Source organism: Rhinopithecus roxellana, chromosome 5 (assembly GCF_007565055.1).
Source record: "Rhinopithecus roxellana isolate Shanxi Qingling chromosome 5, ASM756505v1, whole genome shotgun sequence".
NCBI lineage: Eukaryota > Metazoa > Chordata > Mammalia > Primates > Cercopithecidae > Rhinopithecus > Rhinopithecus roxellana.
Genome location: NC_044553.1, coordinates 138,040,233 through 138,062,313, shown reverse-complemented (window position 1 = coordinate 138,062,313; position 22,081 = coordinate 138,040,233). Strand labels below are relative to the sequence as shown.

The following is a 22,081-nucleotide window of genomic DNA, read 5'->3' as shown; positions in this document are numbered from 1 at the left end:
CAAGAATAACTATTAATAGATCTTGAAACTAAGTGATAGATAAATGGGGGTTTGTTATGCTACTCTCTTTGGGGTATATTTGTAAAACATTCAAAATAAAAAGTTAGAAACAAAATAATGCATATCAATAAAGGGGTGCAAGGTTGCCCAAGGTATTTGGCTGACCAAGGGCCACAAGAAAGCTGAAGGATGGAAACTCAGAAAAGGAGTGACAATCTCGAGATGCAAGGCTTCCCCGGGCCTAACTGAGTTGGTAGCTGGAAACAAATAACTAATGCCGATAAAGGAAAATCTTTGCTAATGAGCCAGCAACTAAATTTTATATTGTCTTGGCAAATGAAAGAATTAGAGAAATACTATGAGTGATTGCCAAACTTCCATATTTTTATTCACTTTTTGGTCCTGGTTAGTCATGCATATAGCGGCTAATTTTGGTCCTGCCTGAATCAAGTAACAAAGCCAATTGTAATAATGACCAACATTTATTTAAGGTTTATTATGTGTCACACATATGCTAAGCATCTCACATGAATTATTTTGTCTAATATTTCTCAAGAAAACTGCAAGATAAGTCTAACAAAATTATAGGTATGAAAACTGACCTTAGCTACGTAGTTTATCTTATGTTACAGGACCAGATGAGCCATGGCATTTTGATTCTAGAACCCATATAATCATTTTAAAAAAAATTCAGAGTTTTTGAAATTCACTGTACTCATTTAATACATCTCCAAGATCTGAGCATGCATTGCCTTCAGCTGTTGTTCTCTTATGCCTCACTCTCATACAACCCTAACACTGCTCTCCTATCCTGGGCCCTACTCACGTGATCCTACTCTGCTCTGTGGCTTGGTCTCTCATGGAATTATTTGCTCTTCTACTTGGGCCTTGTAACCACTTCGAAAAGGTTAGAGTTGCTTCCCAATTCTAATTTCCTTGATATTTTGGAACTTTAACCTTACCAATTCCCACTACTATACATTTGCTAGAAACAGAACCATATCCCCTCCAACATTCATATGTTGAAGTTCTAACCCCAAACACGACTGTATTGGGAGGTAGTGTCTTTAGGAGGTAATTAGGGTCAAACAAAGTCATAATGGCAGGGCTTTAACCAATAGCTTTGGTGGTCTTATAAGAAGAGCAACAAAAAGAAATCTCTCAGGGCATGAACAGAAGAAAGGCTCTGTGAGTACATAGTGAGAAGGTAGCTTATCTACAAGCCAAGAAGAGAGCCCTTCCCAGAAACTTTGATCTGCAACTTGGTTTCCGAAACTGAGAAATACATTTCAGTTGTCTACCCAGCCTGTGGTATTTTGTCATGGTAATCCCAGTGGACTAACACAACATCCTGTCATTTCCTGCCTTAGCTTCCACTTCAAATGCTTCTGGAAAAAGTAGAAAATGACTTGCTTCTCTAGAAACAGCATTTTGAAGGAGCTCTAAATTTGGAACCACAAGACTGGATTTTAAGTCATGACATTGTCACATATTAGCTGTGTGACCTTGGAGAAGTCATTTAAATTCTTTGGGTCTGTTTTCTTTGTAATAAACACAATTAGAAAAATATCTGCCCTCCCTATTTCAACAATAAAAGAAAAAATATAGTAAAGATATAAAGTGGTATTATCAATGACAGCTAACCCCTTACTGATACTTACAGATACTGTATCTGATACTGATACTTACCTTTCATTAGCAGCCTTCCTACCAGTGTTGTCAGTGGACCTCTGCCATTAATTACTCATGGTCCCACTTGGGTATCTGACCTTGTCCTTTAATATATTCCAGAACACTGAAGCCCTCTGACTACAGCTTGTAGCAATATGTCAGTTTCTGATTCTATTCTCTCCGAGAAGATTGACTTATGCCTCCTTTTTTTTTTTTCCAGAATAACATCTCTATCAGGAAATTCAGTTGCTTCATCATCTTTCAACTTCACTAAGAGTAGATCAGTTATTACCTTTCATTTCAAATATGCTCGAGTCCTTTGTACTCAATGACAAACAAGCCCTTGACCTTGAACTTCTCAAGTTATTCTCCCATTTCTCTCTTCCCGTTAATTGACATGATTTCAAAAACCTTCCTACTCATATCTTCCTCCAGTGTACTTTTTGCGGTCTGTCATCAATCCAAACTACGGTTTTTGATCCTGTTTGCTCCCACATTAAGGCTTTGCTTAGAATGACATACAGCCCTTATTTCTGCCTATCAGTTTTCCAAAGTTTGCCAAACATGTCAACCCTTCTATGAAGTCTTTCCTTACATAATTTCTTCTAAGCTCCCAAATAACTTAGTCTGTACTTTTTGATAGCTTATTTGCACTCACTGTAGTATCATTATTTGTGCATCTTTACTAGATTATAAGCTCCCAAGGCTCTCAACTTAATATCCCATAATCATTTAGTAAATGTTCAACAGACATTATCAAACTGATCTTAAACTATATAATCAAGGTATTAGTTCAATTGGGACGAACATAGGGTTTGGATATTTTCTGGAGAAAGATCAAACTTCAATTTGAATATGGGCAAAGAGAGAGTGGGCCTGTTTATACAAGAGACAAAAAGGATTAAAATCCTTCTAGCCATTTTCTGCCTTCGTTGAAACAAAGTAACAATAGCCAGTAGTAGACTAGCTTGCATGTAAGTGTTCAATAAATGTTTCTTGAATTATAGAGAAAGTGAATGCTTAAAGTAATCCTAGAATTATATATTAAATAGTGAGATTTAGAAAGATTTCGGGAGGTGTGACTCACACCTGTAATCCCAGGATTTTGGAAGGCCAAGGTGGGAAGTCAGGAGTTCGAGACCAGCCTTGCCAACATGGTGAAGTCCTTACTAAAAAAATAAAAAATAAATTAAAAAATTAGCTAGGGTGGTGGCCCATGCCTGTACTCGAAGCTACTCAGGAGGCTGAGGCAGGAGAATTGCTTGAGCTTGGGAGGCAGAGGTTGCAGTGAGCCAAGATCATGCCACTGCACTGCAGGCTGCAAGACTCCATCTCAAAAAATGATGGGAGAAAAATCTAATACAGAACTTTGAAGACAGGAACAACAACAACAAAAACTTTGCGTAATTTGATGTCACTGAACCTGACTTTCCCCACCCCCCAATTCCTAAGATAGTCGATAATATAACCATTCCACTAAAGTTATCTTGAAGGCTCAGATAACTTTTTAATATATATTTTTAAAATTCTAACTCTTTGAAAACTGGTAACCAACATATGGATAAAGGACAGCTATTCAGTTAAATCTATATTTCTAGATCATAGTGAAGAACATAGGGTAGATGGATTATCCAATTGGCCAAGTAAGTGTGTGCTTAGAGAACCAAAAATATGAGACATTTCTGCTACAATGAACGTATGACACAACTTGTAATCAGAAATTCTAGTAAGAAGCTGTTAAAATTGAAGCACTCATTTAAATTTTGGTTTTGGATTCTAATTTTAAATTTTAATATGGTGGGAGGCTTGGAAAGAAGACATCTAAGACTTTCTAGTGCTTATGGCACTATGTGAACATAGTTTTAAATACTGTTTTAAGCTTGATTTACAGAAAATACGTAAAAGGTACCAAATGCTTTTAAAAAACACAGTATCCAATAATCTTTTCCAGAATACAATGTTTCTATCATCTTTTCAGAAAAAATGCACTCCCTCCTGGTTATTCTATTGCAGCAATCTAAATAATAATGCCTCAAGTAACAGATGATAATTATCTCATAAATATGCCATTTTGATGACTGAATGTAATAATTAGTAACTGCTCAGAATATTTTCTATCACATGAAAGTGATCTAGCTCTTATTGGGCTTTTAATAAGATGTAACTTAGCTTCAGTGTGAGCTTTTATCAAATGTTAAGAAAATAAAAGTGCATCAGCACACAAGGTTTTGGGAAGAACATTTTATTGCTAAGCATATCCTTGAACGAAAATGCAAATATGAACTAAAAGAAAAGAAAAAAGAGCAGTAATGTCACAACATCATAAAATAAATTCCTTTAGGTTCTGCTAATAAAACAGGAATATGATAGAAGCTCACATAGAGAATGCGCATGTTCCCATAAAATTGTCCAAATAGAAACGTACACTCAAAGGAATATAACAAATGTATTATTACTCAAATTGAAAAAATGAAAGAAAGCAGGAAATCAGTTCACAAGACCTCAAGACTCCAAGAACAGCAATCTTTTACAGACATCGAGATATAATCAACTTCGTATAGGCTGGGCCATTTAGGTTATCTAAAATCGTGCTTTGATATCTCTTTATAATCCTGTCTTTTTAAAATGATAACAAAAAAATTAAACTCTTAACACATTGAAATATTAGATAATGAGGAACACCTCTTTCCATACACATTAGTAAAGGCTACCATTTAGATTGCGCTTTTTGCCCCATGTCGTTAAGATATTTTTTCAAAGTCAAATATTCATGCAACTTACAAAGACCAGCAAGAGTAGATTTCTAAATCTAAACAGCTGATTGATTTTCATCTGTACAAAAGAAATTGTATATCTCTGACCCTCCAGAGGACACACGTCATTTTTGTGTGAATATTTGTCTTGCTTTGTCTCTTGCTTTTTGGATAGCTATGGCCATACAACCAGTTTATTGTTTTTCTGTACATTGTTTCCTCTTTACAAAAAGAAAAAGACAACCAGAATATAAACCAAACAGAAATGAACAGGAAAAAAAAAAAAAAGACATTTCTTAAAGCAGTATGTACATAGGTGGCTAAGGAATTATACCAGCAAAGATGTAGTAAAATATGTAAACAAAATCTGAAGATTTTTTTAAATTCTCTTTGACACAGTTAACTGTGACAAAACTAAAATTCACACTTTCTTCACATTTTAAGGTTTGCTTTTTTGTTGTTTTGTTATTTTCTTTTAAAACAACATTCTCATTCCACTTCAAGACTTTAACAGATTTCCTGTGTCAGTCATCCCATCAAACATACCATGATAAATATATCTGTATATATATTTATTTATATATATATTATACTATTAAATTCCTTTTGTGTGTGTGTCACAGCAGCTTTATTCATTTATTTATTTGTTTTTAAAAAAGATGGGTGAAGGGAGAAGTGAGCAAATGGAAGGACAGAGTTATCCATAAATGTCAGGCTACAAAATTAAACCACTATGAAAACCATTGTCATGTTTGGGGCGGGGAAAGAACTATGTGTTTTGTACTCTGGCATGACATGTTTGGCTTGTGTGACCTTTTGTGGTTCCATCTCGAGTTGAACTCCCCTGTCTGGTTTGATAAATTAACAGACTTTAATATTGTCTTTTTTATTTGCATGCATTTCAATCAGTCACAGATCCAGCCCACCTCCCCTTCCTCTTCCCTAGGAAAGGCTATTTTAGTTTGTGGGGCTTTCTTCTTTAACACAATGTGGCTGGGTGAATGGACAGGAACGATATTGTTAAGTAAAGCCAATAGCTCTGATAACACCAGCCCTAAACCCATCTGTTCGGGGTTTGGGTGGTGAATTCTGAAATTAGATCCTGGGGGACCAGCTTTTCGAATCAATATTATCATCCGTCACATGAATTTTGCTATGTGTTCAGCAAAGCATCTTATAGGAAACAAACAACAGATTCTAGAGACACCATAACCTGATATGTAGAGTGAACACCATGGTAGCTTTTGAGTTCATATGGCAATAGTCTCTCTCGATTTTGTTTTGAGTTTTTTCCTCTTCTGATGTCCAGTCATTATCAAAAAAATAAACAAAAACCCGAAAGCCATTTTTCCCCTCAGACCTTAAAGTTACACGCACACTGGTCAGAACCAGATAAGGGTTGTGGGTTTTTTTTGTTTGTTTGTTTTTGTTTTTTGGTGGTTTTTTTTTTTTGTTTTTGTTTTTGTTTTTTTTACTTTTTTCTTTTTTTGTTGTTGTAGTTTTGTTTTTTTACATAATTAAACCGAAAAAACATGGTTACAGTCAAGCTTCACAAACATCATTACAGACTCACTTGGAGTTATGGAACAAGTAAGCCATGAAGTCTTCTACCTTTTAGTAAAAGGTCCTCCGGAGAAGGAAGCTTCCAGGCCTGCGGAAGTGGTGGAGCCACCGTCCGGCTCCAGAGCGCTAAGTGTGTGCTTTATGATACAGCAGGGCACAAAACCTTCTGTCTCCCAGTGACCGCTGGGACCTTGCCGCAGCCATGGCTGAGCTTCAGAGAGAGATGCATCGCTGTGTGTGTGTGTGTCCTTTAAAAAACGGTTTTCCCCACCAGAGTCGTGGTTATATACCCCATTTCATAGTTCCAGCAGTTCTGACATCTGTGAGATCTCACCGTCCAAAGATTCATAGGCGTGGATAGAAATAACTGTGAAACTCGCGTGTGAGCAGTGTTCGCATGTTTACACGTAGTACTCCCTGTCCTTGTTTTTCTGTTTCTTGTGGCCGCTCTTTGAGCTCTGCTGCTTCTCCTTCATGAGCGTGCCGTTGCTCTGGGCGGAGTTGCTGATGTAGTTCCGCGTCTCGTCCACTTGATAGGACCCCTCGTCCCTGTTCCTGTACTTGTACATGGCGTACAGGAGGATCAAGATGCAGAGGGCGGCAGCAGCCACAATGCCGACGACCATCCCTGTTGTGCTGCTCGACTCCCGGATCACCTCTGAGGCCCCCGGGACCCGTCTGATTCCCGGCTCCGTGGGGTTTGCTGTGGGCACATTACGGAACATGGGGGAAGTAATTAGTGGGCTCTTCAGTTTGGTGCTGTCTAGCTCATAGGCAGTGGGCAACGGAAGCAAGACTATATCAGGCTGGGGTTTGAGATCACGGTTATTCATTTTGCCAGCTGGCAATTTGGGTACCATCCCAGACGAGGAGGAAGCTGTGAAGCGGATCAGCTCAGGGGATAAAGATGTGGTAGTAGTCCTACTAGTTTCGGAGACTTTGTTAGGTCTAAAGTCCTTGGATTCCCACTTGGGCGCATGTGCTTTGTAGCCACCTTCGAAGATTGAAGTGGAAAGACTCTTATCTGTTACCAAGGAGAAGGTGGTGTAAAAATCTTCATCATCAGTAGGGGGCAGGTTAGAGTCAAAGGTTTCCCCTGAGCCATACCCAGATATCACCAAGCCATCATCATCACAACCATCGCTGCCTTGGTCCGACAAGCAAGGTAACCCCGCCTCAGAGGTCATGGACAGGGAATCTTTGGTGGTCTCAATAATGGTGAGGAGGGGGCGAAAGGTAGGGGGGAGTGTAATGGAAGGTGCACGAGTAGCAATAGGAGGGGTAGCTAAAGGGTCTTCTACAAGAAGAGGGATAACTAATTCACCTCCTGGGATGGAAAAGAAAAAGAAAAACAGAATTAGTATATTTGTAAACACAACTGTAGTTACTCTCAACCAGTGTAGTTCACAGATTATGCCTCAGCAATTATAATAAAATGATCTGGATCTTTTCTGAATGGAGTCTAATCATTCTAGGCAGATTTGGAGCCTTCTATATGCCTCTTGCCTCCCAAACCTGAAATCCCTAGATCAGGGGCTTAGATTTTTAAAGATACTCTCAAGTAATTATTTAGATAGAATTCAACTATATATGTTCTTTCCAGGATCTGCTTAAGGGCTGAGGACATTCAGTGACATTGTTATAAATATTGGCTGGCTATCAAAATTGGCGTGTGTGGGTACCTGTACACATTGTGTGCTTAAGTTATGAATTTATTAACATGTATTTAAGATTTCTTTATTGCCTTCTTGGGATTCTACTTATTTGTTCCCAGGAGGATGAGAATGACCTATTCACCATCTTATTGAGACCAAGATCAAGAAACATAAAATATTGTGTCCTTTGTGTTTTCTTAAGTTACTTACTTTTATTTCACACTTATTAATCACAGTCCTCATTTACTATAAGCTGAGTGATAGGTATTTATAATAATTCAAAAATGTTCATCTAACAAATCCATTTTGACTATTCTTTTCCAGAAATTCCCCTGATTATTAAATGACAACTTGCCTCGCATTAGTCTAATATTTGTATGCATTGCTTTCATGTTATATACAATATATTGTGAGCTGGAAGCTAGATTTTCAAAATACCCAGCCTAGATATCCATGACTTGAAACTTTTAGACTCACAAGTGTTGACTTAGCAAAGTGAGTTTTTTTAAATTGGTGATTCCTAACTAGTGTGGCAAAAATATATCGGTTTACCCATAGACCCTTGTTATTGCACTTAGAATCATGTAGACTACGTTGGGAAAGAAAGCTCAGAATAGTTCATTAAATCACAGGGCCTTGCAGATCATGGGTGCCACAAATATTCTGCAGTAGTGGTTGTTTACCTGGCTGTAAGGCCAAGATTGCTATGTATCTATGGCAGCAAGATAATTGATCTCTCTTCAATGTTTTTATAATGTTATTTTCCAAGCAGAGGAAGAATCTTAAGAAATCACAGTTCGTGTCTCTTAATTGAATGTATTCCAGAAGAATGTATTCCCACTATCACTTAAAAAAATCCACTCGCAGGAATGGTACGAATGTTTCCCTGCCCTAGTTAGTTAGAAAGTTGAGATACTAATGTGACGTTATTGTTGAAGGCCTCTTTCTGAGTGGACCCACTGAGCTGCCAACTGGTACTGCGTATTGTGTCTCTTACACTTGGTAATAACTTTGCTGTGATGGTATAGTCAGTGTTTGAGTAGCTTTTAACAGATAAGACTGTAGCTGAGGTGCCCACCTCATCAGTAACAAAGCCAGACAAGGAGGTGATTCAGTACCAGAGTTCTAGGGACACTCCAAGTGAATAAGCCTTGGAGTTTACACAGTCTTCCAGGGTTTTTCCTATGAAGATCGATTCACGAATTAAAACTCTCCCTTTGAATCACAGGAAACATTTCAAGATGCAAGCTTTCCACACCTTGCATCTTGAAACATTTCCCATGCATCCAAATTGTCCAGGTTTCAGGTGTGCTAAGAGAAGGGCTTCCTGAGGAGAAAGCTAATGCCTACCTTCAAGCACTGAGAAACTGCTGGTGCCCATGTCAGAAGCCTTTATTCTCTCCCTGTTTAGCTAATGACAATTGTGTTCTGCAGAAAGAAACTGGGTTTGGGAGGGAGCTGATAAAGTATATAATGTGTATCATTTAGAAGGAAAGGGACAACAGAATGTTGTAGTGTCATCTCTGGCCTATGTGATAATTTTACTATGAAATTAAAACAACACCTTTTTGAGATTCTCAAGATGATCTTATAGTATGTGCTCTAAACCTGAGCCTCTATTCTGGTGCTTAGAGTTTGAGACTATTGAGCAATATGATCTTTGCAGATTTGCCAAAGATTCACACTTGCTGGACTAGACCAGCAGACACCTATTTTTTTTTTTTAACATTGTGAACATATATAATTCATATGCCTTGCAACTTATTTAATGCATAATTTACACACTTTTGCTAGTTTTTATAAATGGGATTTGGAATGCAGTTCCCTAAAGGTAAGCCAGTCCTAAAACTAACTCTGAGCAAACATTTTTATTATTCTTCTGCTAGGGGGCCCCAAGTGGTAGATATATGAAAGGTGATATATGAAAGAGGGCAATGTTTGAGTAATAGGAGAGCAGTGATAAGAAAGAGGAAGTGAAGGCCCATGGAATCTGTCTAAAGCTTCCTTATGAATTTCTCAGGCACAATTTTACTTACCTTCAGAGGACAAGGCAGGATTTTTTTTTAACTTATCTATAACAAAGGTTTAACATGTGTGTTCTTTGTTGGCACAAACACCTAGTCATTTGTTCCTTATGGCAATGACAAATCTACCCCTTACCTAGCCTCTTACCCAAAAGTTTGCCTTTATATTTAAACTGTTTGCACCGGGCCTTTGCTTCCTAAGATACCAGTTATTCCTTGTCCTTTAACCTAGTTTCCTCTTTGCTTTTCTTCTCAATACCAGTTAAAGCTTCCAGTGTACTTGTTTCAAAATCTACAAACTGTTCACTCTGCAGTTGAATTACTTAACTTTCCTTTGCTATTTCCCTCTCATTTAACACACTAATGCAAGTATCTTAGATTTAAAAAAACTAACTTTCCTTTGTTATCTCCCTCTCATTTAACATTTAATGCAAGTATCTTAGATTTAAAAAAAAAAAAAAAGAGTAACCACATTTTTTATAACTGTATAGTAAGAGGGTTCTGAAGCTTGTTAATTTATAAAGAGCTTCTAAAAGCCTGGTGAGTCCCAAACTGAAATGATAAGAGCTTATTTTAAAACCAAAATGATGGGTATGCTATTTCAGAGTTTAGAAAACAAAATCTTTCAGAACTACTGATCTCTAGTTTTCTTTGCCATTTTGTTACTAATCACAGTAGCAGCAAAAAAATGATAAATGATACCCTCTGTTGGGAAAACCTGAGCCGAAATCATGCTGATTTTTAGACAAGGAAGTGGTAGAAGCTTTCTTAACCCCTCTTTCCTGGCTTCTCAAGAAGTGGGAAGATTGCCTTTAGTTTAAAATGAAGTCAACTGGGATACAGAGGGGTCCTTATGACAAATAGGAATTCTAATGAAAACAGGTAGAAAATTTTAGATAACTGTAAACATGAAAGATGCCTGGGACAAGTGTATATGTTAGTGTAATTAATTTTAAAACTAAATTCTGTGTTTAAGATTGCAGATGATAATAGGGTCCTGGGGGGGGATCAAAGGCACACCTCACTTGAGAAGGGAAAGTGATGTATTTCTCCTACTGTTAGGACCTTAATAGAAATAACTTAGTTTGGCTGGGTGCAGTGGCTCACGCCTGTAACCCCAGCACTTTGGGAGTCCGAAGCAGGCGGATGATGAGGTCACCAGATCGAGATCATCCTGGCTAACACAGTGAAACCCCATCTGTACTAAAAATACAAAAAAAAAATTAGCCGGGCGTGGTGGCAGGCACCTGTAGTCCCAGCTACTCAGGAGGCTGAGGCAGGAGAATGGGGTGAATCCGGGAGGCGAAGCTTGCAGTGAGCCGAGATCGTGCCACTGCACTCCAGCCTGGGCGACAGAGCGAGACTCAGCCTCAAAAAAAAGTTTGATGGGAAGCTATTCAAGCCTTCTTGTTTATTTTAATCAAAAGTGACTACTCTGAGAAATGTTCAAGTGGCTGATACTATTTTCTGTACTTCCCAGAGACCATGAAGTCAGTGATCAACTAGGTGTCTATGCCTAAAAAAGTTTTCATGGAAGTAAAGAACCCAAAGTCATAAAGAGTTATGGGCAGAGTAATACAAAACCTGTAATCCATCAAAATCCTAATTTCCTATGCCGTCGCCAGAATTTTTCTTTAGTTTGGGATAAAAACTATCTGTATTCCTTAAAGTTAGCATTTTAAAATCAGGCATACGTACCCCTTTTTAGCAGGATTGTGCTTTACTTTAAACTAGAGAGATCATTAGAGATATAAAAGGTCTATTTTAGCCCTGAAGGCTTCTCAGACTTTTTGCTTTTTGAGTGTATTTGTAGATATATAATTCATGCCTCTAGGGCTGATGTCCAGCAAAAGGGGCTCACTGCCATCAAAAAAGACAGTGTATAAAAAATTTAATAGAACTCTTCTGAACTGTGAGAATGTTGTGGGTGATAGTGAATGTATTGGGTGATCTTTGAAAAAAAAATAAAAAGAACAAAAAACAACAACAACAAAAAAACAAGAAGCACGAAGTTTCAACCCTTGCCTCTCTGGAGATATGTGGGTTTTGAGAGTTCACGAAAATACCTGAACAGTGAGACTCTGGGAGAGGACACCATGCTCGAATTCCTTGAATTCTTGTTCTATATATTTGGGTATTTCACCTCATCTCTTATTTGCATTATTCTAATTTTCTGCTTGAAAATTCACATAATGGGGGAAATCATTCTTTTCCCCCCCAAAATTAATTTTTCAAAAGTATTTAGCTCTTTGGTGACATGGAAATGTGTACTTGTAACACATAAATATCATAAAGCTTGTAACCATGAAATTGCCCTCCGTCAACCTTCGGAATAAAGAGTCATGGACAAACAGGGCAAGTACCTGGGGAGAAGACAGTAGAAAAACTCAGGTGTCTCAAAGGGGCTTAACTTATATTTTAACAGGATGAGAATTTCTAGGTAGGGCGTTCTCCCTGCCTTCCCCACCACCCTTCCACCCCAGCAAAGGGTTTTTCTGAAATAGGTTTGATTTTGAAAGACTACAGATTATATTTTCAACAATAAGATGGGCCACAGCCCTTTGATATTATTATATATTATAAAACATGAAATGTCAAGTGGAGTGTTTCATTTGCTTATTGATTAACAGCTTTGCCTCTGAAGTAACTCTGACTCTTAGCATTAGAACTCTGTAGGAGTTCCCACTGGCTCTAGGAATTTGGTCAAATTTCTTAAACTCTATGGAAAATGAGAATAATAAAATACTCTACCTCAAACCATCAATGCAAATATTAAAATAATGCATATCAAGTACTTTTTAAATATGTTAGGTGGTTAGCACAGTACCTACTGCTATTCAGGAATGCTAGGTACTAATGTTGTTATTTCTACTAATGTATTTGAGCTGTAAATACTTAAATAATCACTTTCTTCCAACCCTTTTTATTTAGTGGCTTCATGCTAAAGTAGAAGTATAATTATATAGGATCTAGATTATTGAGGCTATTTTAAAGAATAGAATATAAGGAATAATTCAAAGAGCTGGTATTTTTTTTTAAATAACCTTTTATTAAATTTACCTTTGGATATCTTTTTCATAGAAAGAAAATATTCTAACAAGCAACAAGATAAAACAACATCCCGTTTAGGAAGTTCTAAGTTTTAGACCTAAAATATTATCAGCATGTCAAACAACACAAAATCATATAAACTGAGGTAGAGAGAGCCCAAGCATTAAGCTGCTGGCTTGGAAACATCTCTTATCTACCATTCAGTTTGATATTTCTATAACAGTTTCAAATAACACAAATATCTATAAAGCAAAACAAGTGATTTCTTGACTAAAAAATTATGTAGTGCTTCTTACCAATCTTATGTATGTTGAAGCGCATAAGGCAGCATTGGTCCAAATAATCTTAAGGTCAAGGAATATTCTTAGCCTGTAGTTACACGATGATAGTACCTACCTGAAATATTTTCTATGTAAAACTTTAGGTTTGAAAATCATCATGTTTTCTTCTTGGTAGAATCTTAAGATCCCTGAAAGCTTACCTGATTAAATCCTTGAGAGAAATGAAACAGGGAAAAGGAGAAAAGACAAAGGAAAGAGGGAGAGAGAGAATGTGTGTGCACCTCCTGTGTGTGTGTCTGTGTTTTTGTCAGTTGTTAGTTCCGTACATTGGAAGGCGTCAGTATCACAGAACAGTACTCGAAACACCCGGGATTCTTGATGTCTTCATTTTCAGTATAATTGATTTTGTAGCCTGAAGCAAAGGTGAGAGTATAATCCTGGATAGCCAAACTCTACCATAGTCACTTGAGAGTACCTTATTTTCCCCTTTGCTGAAGGAAAATAACTAATTTCCTAAATGCTTTTTAAGGAATTTTAAAAGAATGCAATTACCGCTATTACTACCTGGAGCTAAGTCAACTCATTTTCCTCTGGGGTACAGGCCTCCCACTGGCTGTAAACAATTTTAGGATGCCAAATAGAGCCTACCACTACTTTCAAGACTTTAAAATGGTGGTGAAAAAGTTCAGGCAAAGAGGCCAGGCTTTCTTTGGGAGGTAAGGATAATGTTTTAACCCCCTTCTACTGAGAGTAGAATTCACATTGATTATTAGAAGCAATTCAGCACAAAACATAACAGTGAAAATTCAGCAAATAGACACAAACGAAATAAAAATAAAATATAGTCTTCAAAATTATATAGTAGAAAATAAAATCAACTTCATAGCTAAAGTAAGCTGGGAGAAGGAGAGCAAATAACATTGAGGCATTCACAATATAATAAGAACAGAAAGAAAAGTAAAAGCAAATTAAAAATAGAGGCTGTTCTGGGGGAAAAAAAAAAGAAATCATTTCCATATAGGCAAAATAATTTAAACTAAAAAAGCATACTGTATTAATTTATAGTCAACTTACATCAACAAATTGCCCGCATGTTTTTTGGCATGAAAGAAAAATTTACAAAAGAAAGTTGTGTAAGAATGCTCTTGGACAAATAGAATTGCCACATTCTTGTAACTTGCTTTTTTGTTGTCATTTCTTAAAAACTTTTGAGCAAAATGTCTAATTTTTCAAATATAATAATTTACAACAGAGGATGATACAGGGAGGCAACAACACATACATCCACACCACATAACATAAAAAGAAAAAAAAAAATCTGCACTTTAACAAATTTTTACTTTGGGGGGTTTGGGAGGGCATCAATTTTTGAATTTAAAATAATTCCGATTGCTATGATTGAAAAACCAAACAAAAAACCTGTTTACTTTTATAATTTACCTTTCAAAAAATTCTATGAATCTAACGGGTTTTGAATGAATTTCTGCATTTATAGGTTTTCAGATATATACTTAATTTTTTTTTTGTCTTTTTGACAAATTGTAGGCTTTCTTTAATTTAGGGAGATGGATGACAGCACATAAATTTTAACAATGCTAAAGAAAGGGGGAGTATGGGAAGGAAAGATGCAGGAAGGGGAGGGTCATATCTATGAGTGAACTACACAGGAGATGAAGATGATAGGAGTAAATGTGTAAGTGAGTCGCCATGTCCATGTAAGGGCGGCACGGAGTGATCTAGCTGCATTAGAGCTTCTGGCTGTAAGGAAGGGATGGGCAATATACAAAAACAAATGAGCCTACACATGCCCATCTATGGAAATAAAGAACAGAACTCTAACACTGACAATCTCACACACCCTAAGCTGCAACTTCTTCAACATGCAATTACTCCAAAAATTATTACAGTTTCATTAAAGATTTTCAAATAATAAAAACAGTTAAACTTTTTTCCTACTAAAAATAGCCAAAATACATAAAATACTAGTAGTCATGATCAAAAAGTTTAAAGCAAAAACAAGAAGACTAGATTTATGCATTCAAGTTGAACAACTTCATCGGCAGCCACACAGCCACATCTAGAGTTGGGGAGGTTTAGCAATCTACAGAGGTGATTGAGAGGCAATACTAAGCAGGGGGCCCATGCACTGGGTTGCTAATTACATCTCTATAGAGAAATGGTATTTTCCAAATGACATCATCTGTCTTCCTTACGCCACCCAGGTTGCACGCAATTGGCAAGGAGACCAGGCTAATTTGAAAGACGTGGATGTGAGGATTCTGCAGCTGAAGTTGTTCCACATTTAAAGAGGGAGTGGGGAAAAATTGCAGAAAACAATTCATAACTTTTTTCTCATAATTTTAGATAAAATCAAATATAAGATAAAGATCTAGCAATTAAAATAAACACATTGATATATATATATATAGATATATATAATATAAAAAGCACTTAATTCCCAAACAAGAAGGGAGAAAAAAACCAAAAAGTTTAAAGAAAAAAAATATTTCACACACTTTCAGAGATGAACAACCAGACGCACAGGCTTGAAAGGCACAGACAGAGCAGTCAGGGGACACGTTTTTTTTGCTTTGCTTTTTTGGCTTGTTAATTCCCCTTTTTGTGAGAGCCAAAATTAAAAACAGATTGTGCATTTTCTTTAAAACCTAATTTTACATTTTCTTTATTTTTGGCTTTGCTTTGAAAAAATAAAAAGGGCGTGCAGTCTGGATGTACGTCGTAAGTAGACATTTAAAAGAGAAGAAAGTAGCTAGACTGACAAATGGGTTATCATTTACTATCCTTCAATTGTAGGAATGTTAATCCAGTTAACACATGCTTAAAGTAAGTTGCATTTAGGGGAAAATAGAAAAACAGAACAGCAAGCTAGGATTAGGGGGTCAGCAAGACAAAACCAATTTAGGGGTAGGAGGAAAGTACTGCGTTTTGTTTCATGCCTTTCCAGTAGGGGTGAAGGACATCTGAAGGCTTCCTGCCAATTAGAAGGAAAGCATGTGAGAGGTGTGTGGGGCGGGGGGTTGGGGGCAGAGGAATTGAACTAGAACCTGTATTGACAGGAATTGGAATCAAAATACATATGGGTTCATGAGTTCTGCTTCAGGAAATTTATCCCAAATTTATTCATAGCCTTTAGAAGGCATATTTTATAAGGCATATAGGGGTTATAATTAACATTGCTCTGTGGGAGGGTTCCTGGGCTTAGTCAAAGTGACAGGGCACAATGATGACAGTAGAATGTTAATAAAGTGAGCCTGATAAATGAAGGAATAGCCAATTTTTTTTTTTTTTTTTTTTTTTTTTTTTTTTTTTTTTTTTTTTGTAAGAGTGGCAAAACCCCTCTCCACTCTGACGAATACAATGTCAGTGTCTGTAAACTACAGGACAATCATGGATAAAGTTTACTGGAAGTGCTTTGAGGAAAACTATGCCAATAAGGTTTATCTGAAGTACATTGAGGGAAAACTATGCCTCTCACATGCACGCACACAGAGAGGTAGATACTGTAGAAGGAACAAGGGAAGGAATTTTTAGAAATGGCCTCAGCCTCCACTGGAAGAGATCACTAGAGTTATATTCAGTATTATATCTCGTTGAGAACATTAATGTTCAACCAAGGACTGGGAAACCCAGGTAGGCGAACCACAAAGGCAAGACACTTGAGAGCACCTGGTTCTGACAGCCAATTCCAACCACTCCTAAGAACTCTTTCAGGTGACTTTGACAAATAGAGTAAATTTTGAGGATGAGTTAGACTTTTGCCCACTATGGGACGCCCCTTTTATTATTTTACTTTAAAGTAATTATAGCAATGTGTCCCCATGGGTCAGTCCGTACCAAGATTTTTAGTCTCTGGTTTAATAATGTTAATCATTATTCTGGGAACTTCACAAAGAGCAGCTGGAAAGTTATAGATGGAAGAAAAAAAATTAATAATATAGGAAAAGAAAAACCCTTGTTGCCATTTAGTTGATTTTTTCGGACTAATTATACTTTTAACATTGAATTAAGATTGTATAAATGCATATATGGTCGGTCTCAAAAGGCATCAAATGACATCTGTAGAACAAAGTTCTACAATTTTTCAAAGTAGGAAACATAAGCAGTCTAAGTGTGAGACTTAAAGAATAAGATACTTGCAAGACACACATTCTCCTAGATAATGAGAGGCATTTTGAAAAAGATACATCAGCAATTTGGGTTCTCTAAGCCTTCTACTGAGTAATTTACCTATTCCAAAATTGCCTGTTTTGAAACTCTTACAAGTAGGACACCACTTACATTCTAGAAATCACTGGTCTGAACAATTGAATATATGAAAATTTAGGGTTGTCACTTTGTAAATAATATGTGTATTTTTTAAACCCATGGAAGCTGTAGTTTCAAATGAAGCCAACAAAGCCTGAATATAATGCATGTATATCTTTACTGTATAAGTCAACCATTAGTTCACATACATAAACCTTGTTTGGTCTCTAAGATACAAAATGACATTGCTTGCTAATAGTAGTTCATAATCAGGTCACAACTTCATTTTCATCTTTCATTAACTATCTACACTAGGTTTGTATTAATAACTGCCTGATTTTGTGGCTATGCCTTTACTCTGGGTATTAAGAATGTGTTTGGGTTATGTTTGTCGCTGAGAACAAATAATACAATAATTTGATTTGAAACAGTATATTTTGATACAACCATTTTTATCCCACCATGTCCTAATAGCCCTGTCTAAATGTAAAATCAAAAATTTTTAAATGCCAAATGCCATATTACAGTTGTTAGAATTCATCTTGGGAAATTGTTTCAAAGAAATGTTTCTGAACTGCTTGGGGCTGAGCTCAAGAATCCCAAAGACATACTCAAGTTACTCCAGTTGCAAGCCCTCCTCTCCGGAAGCATGGGTCCTCCTTGCTAGAAGGCATTGTCTTCAGTGTATAGAGGTGAGGCCCAAGAGGAAGGCCCCAGTGAATTACTTTGCATGACATTATATATTTTAAACTTCTCAGGGAGAATACTAGAGAGATAAAGGCAGAGGGAGCCATCTCAACAGTCTTCGTGCAACACTGGGTAAAGATTTAAAAAATTACAAACCGGGACGGCTGAGAAAAAAGTTGGAGTAACAAATAACTTATGAAGATTTTGAAGACTTTTGGCATTGGATGCATGAGTTAAGCCTCTGCATCTGTTTCTCCTATGAAATATAGAAAAACATTTTCATAGATTGTGACTTTTGTTGTCTATGGGGTGAATGGAGGAATTCTTCTGGGAGGATGGATGGCTCATTTCTGAATCACAGTTTGACTTAGAATGAAAGTAGAGAACCTGTACATGTACATGGAATTCTGGATGTGAGGATTGCTGTTGTCAGCATTACAAAACGAGCCCTGCATATACCTTTATTCCTCATAACTTCCTCTGTAGACATGGAGGGTGCTCAGAAAAGAGGTGAAGGAATCCGTTTCATAATATGGTACAGTAATGCTGCAATGAACATGGAGTGTATATATCTCTACATGATGGTAATTTCCTTTCCCTTGGGTATATACTCAGAAAAGGTATTGCTGGGTTATATGGCAATTCCATTTTTAATTTAGGAACTTCCATACTGTTTTCTGTAATGGCTGGACCAATCCAAATTCCCACCCACAGTGTACAAGGGTTCCCTTTTCTCCACACCCTCATCAACACATGTTGTCTCTTGTCTTTTTTATAATACCTACCCTAATAGATATGAGGTGATATCTCATGGTGGTTTTAATTAGCATGTCTCTGGTGATTAGTTATGCTAAGTATCTTTTCACATATATGTTGGCCATTTTTATCTCCTTTAGACGAATGTCTATTCAGGTTCCTTTGTCTATTTTTAAAATCGGGTTATATGTTTTCTTGTGATTGAGCTGTGTGAGTGAGTTCTTTATAAATTTTGGAAGATAGCCCCTTACTAGATATATGGTTTGCAAATATGTTTTCCTCAACCTGTAGGTTACCTTTTCATTTTATTGATTGATTTCTTTGCTGTGAAGAAGTGTTTTGGTTAGATGTATAATTCTTAAAGATTACTTTGGCTTCAGTATGGAGAATGGATTTTAGGGAAGCAGAAGTAGAATGGGGAGATCAATTGGGCAGCTATTGCAGAGTTCAAGCAAGAAATGATGGTGACTTACACTACAGCATGAGTAGCTGGAGCAAAAGAAACGTGTGAGCAATTTGTTATCAAGGTAGAGTCAACAGGACTTCTTGACTGAGTGTAGGGAAGAGAGTTGGAACAGGGGCCCAAGAATGATGACAAATGTGGAGTTTGTACACCTGAATCAAATTTAAGAGATGAGAAACTCTGGAGGACATGCGAGTCTGGGGAATCCAAAGTTCTGTTTTAGCTCTTCTGAACCCAAAGTGTCTCTTAAATATCAAAGTGGAAATGTTGAATAACCAGATGATTTGAGAAACTGGAATTCTGAAGGGAGGCTTAAACTGAAAATTATCATCATATAGAAGCCATTTAAAGTCAAGAGTCTGAATCAGATCACCCAGAAGATTAAAACAACTGGGCCACACCTGGGGCCACCTAAGAGATGGTGAGGTGAGGGGCCAGAGCTGGAGAAATACTCAGGAGACTCTTGGGCTATTCATACTATAGAATGAAAATGTTTCATACAAAACCTTCATTTCTGACTGGTACACAGGTAATTTTTTTATGTTGAAAAATATATTATCTATAATAGTATTAAAAGGGTCTAATGCAGAGGTGTTCAATCTTTTGGCTTCCCTGGGCCACAGTGGAAGAAGAATTGTCTTGGGCCACACATAAAAAAAAACACCAACACTAACAATAGCTTATGAGCTCCCCCCAAAATTGCAAAAACTCAATGTTTTAAGAAAGTTTACAAATTTGTGTTGGGCCACACTCAAAGTTGTCCTGGGCTGCATGCACCCTGTGGGCTGTGGGTTGGACAAGCTTGGTCTAATGGTTTGCAAGTAACAAGCTATCTGCATATATAAATCCTAAATTCCACACAGTGGCAAGACTAAGAAGAGGGAAGCAGTTGCTAAGCTCAAGCTTTGAGTGCTATTTGCACTGTCCTTTCTCTTTGTTTTACTTTATGAGGATATTTCCTCTTGATTAAACAAACTAATGCCAGTAAAAAATAGTTTTTAGAATTCCCCACTACACACATATACTTTATAAAAATGAGCTTCAAGTGTTGCAAGATGTGCTATTTTTTTGTATTTCAATTCAGCAAAGGCACACTGAAGACCTATGTTGTGCCCTACTCTATGCCAGACAGATTAAAAAACACCACATAAGCATAAAGGTTTAGCCTGTGCATCAAGGAGCTTATAATATTCTTGATGAAGAAAAGCTTAGTTACAATAAGACATGATTATTAAATTAGCATGAAATCAAAATAAAAAAAAAAAAAAAGAATTGCTGGCAATTTCTTGGGTGGGTTTTCCCTTTTGTGTATCTTAACCAGTATCAACACTTTTGGGAGAAAGCAGCTAAGACACTACCTTGACCCTCTGTTCCCTTATGCTGTCATCTTACTATACAATTCTAAGGTCTGTGAGGTTGTTTCCAAGAGATTTAAGGAGAATTCTCTTTGGCCTCAGCCCCTTTGGTCTCTTCAGGACCATCAAGGAGTGCTGAGCTCAGAAAATATAGCTAATAACATCTTGGTGCATTTGAAATGAATATTTTATAGTTTCTAAGGTAATTTTACATGTAATGCTCACAAATTCATGAGTTAGGACAAAAGTCTTTGATCTTTTTGAATGAGAAAAGTGAGGCCCCAGGGGTTGGCATGGGGGACAAGTGACTTGTCTCAAATCTCATAGTTTGATAGAGGGCAGGAGCTCAACTCCAGATCTGTTCTCTTGCCAAAAAAGGAATACAATCTTATGGAAAGGCATCAAAATAAGACCTCTTCAGAGCTTAACTCTAACTCACAAGAATGAAATAAAATAACTGTAAAATTACATACAGAAATAACCCAAATTTATAATTAAAAGATGTATTCAAGCTTTAAGAATTTATCATTATTGGAGAAGGTGGAGACAGAGATTGGAAAGAAGTAGTAATAATGGCTATTTGGGTTAGGGTTTTGGGTTGAGGTAATTCTTGTTTGTTAGATGCTGAATCAGATACTCCAAGGATCACACTTGGAGTAGCACAGGCCTCAATTATCTGAGACTCGGACTCCTCTGTTGAATATGAAACCTTCATTTGGTAGCTAACAGTCTTTGAACACAATAGTAACAAACATTAGAGAAGCACTTTAGAATTTTTAAGCACTTTCCCATTCAAAATCTTACTAGTTGTGCAAATCTACACTGTGAGGTTAAATGACTAGACATTGTAGTCACTACAACTTTAAAGCTATAGGCTAATGTGGGGGGTAAAATATAAGCAACTAATTATACTAATTCATTTGATTATCCATTACTTCATTCAATAAACATTTGAATGATTATTAGTGTTCTAGTTGGTAGGAAAAATAAAAGTAAGCACGACGGCACTATCCTTTTCCTAAAGTTGTTTCAGGTCTAGCTGAGACTGAAAAACAAATTAAGTGCAAAGGAATATTGAGTCAATAAAAATCTGTGTAGGGTACAGTAGGGTCACAAAGAAGAGAGATTTTGGGATAGAATTTGCAGAAATACTATTTTAAGTGTCGTGTTTGAGGCTGTCCTGGGTTCTCCTTTCCATCTTGAAAGTTTGGTTTTTCTCTCCTTTTTAGTTACTGTAATTCGGTGTGGAAACTGAGTTTGGGAACAGATAATACAAGAAGTTTTTACATGGGACATTTTTGTTCAGCATTAAAAACATTATTTTTATATTTAGAAACAAATACAGGTATATCTTGTTTTATTGTGCTTTGCTTTACTGTGCTTCACAGATATTTTTTAATAAATTGAAGGTTTCTGGCAACCCTGCATCCAGGAACTCTATTTGGCACCATTTTTCTACCCGCCTGTGTTCACTTTGCAACTCTGTTACATTTTGGTAATTCTCACATTTCTACTTTTTTTCTTACTATATCTGTTATGGTGATCTGTGATCTTTG

The 22,081-nt window shown here is 36.8% G+C and overlaps 1 protein-coding gene across 9 annotated transcripts in view; it reads right to left on the bottom strand.

The window, feature by feature from the left end:
- Positions 1-3,897: 3,897 nt before the first annotated feature.
- Positions 3,898-22,081, bottom strand: part of NRXN3 (neurexin 3) — a 1,636,170-nt gene continuing 1,617,986 nt past the window's right edge. For 4 of the 9 annotated variants that reach the window (XM_030931539.1, XM_030931540.1, XM_010382733.2 and 1 more), the window contains one exon: positions 5,898-6,690. In XM_030931539.1, coding sequence (XP_030787399.1) covers positions 6,389-6,690 — 302 coding nt within the window. In that variant the 3' untranslated portion in view covers positions 5,898-6,388. Of the gene's footprint in view, positions 7,315-22,081 lie in introns of all 9 variants that reach the window. The other 5 variants (XM_010382736.2, XM_010382735.2, XM_030931537.1 and 2 more) reach the window with 3 other exon arrangements.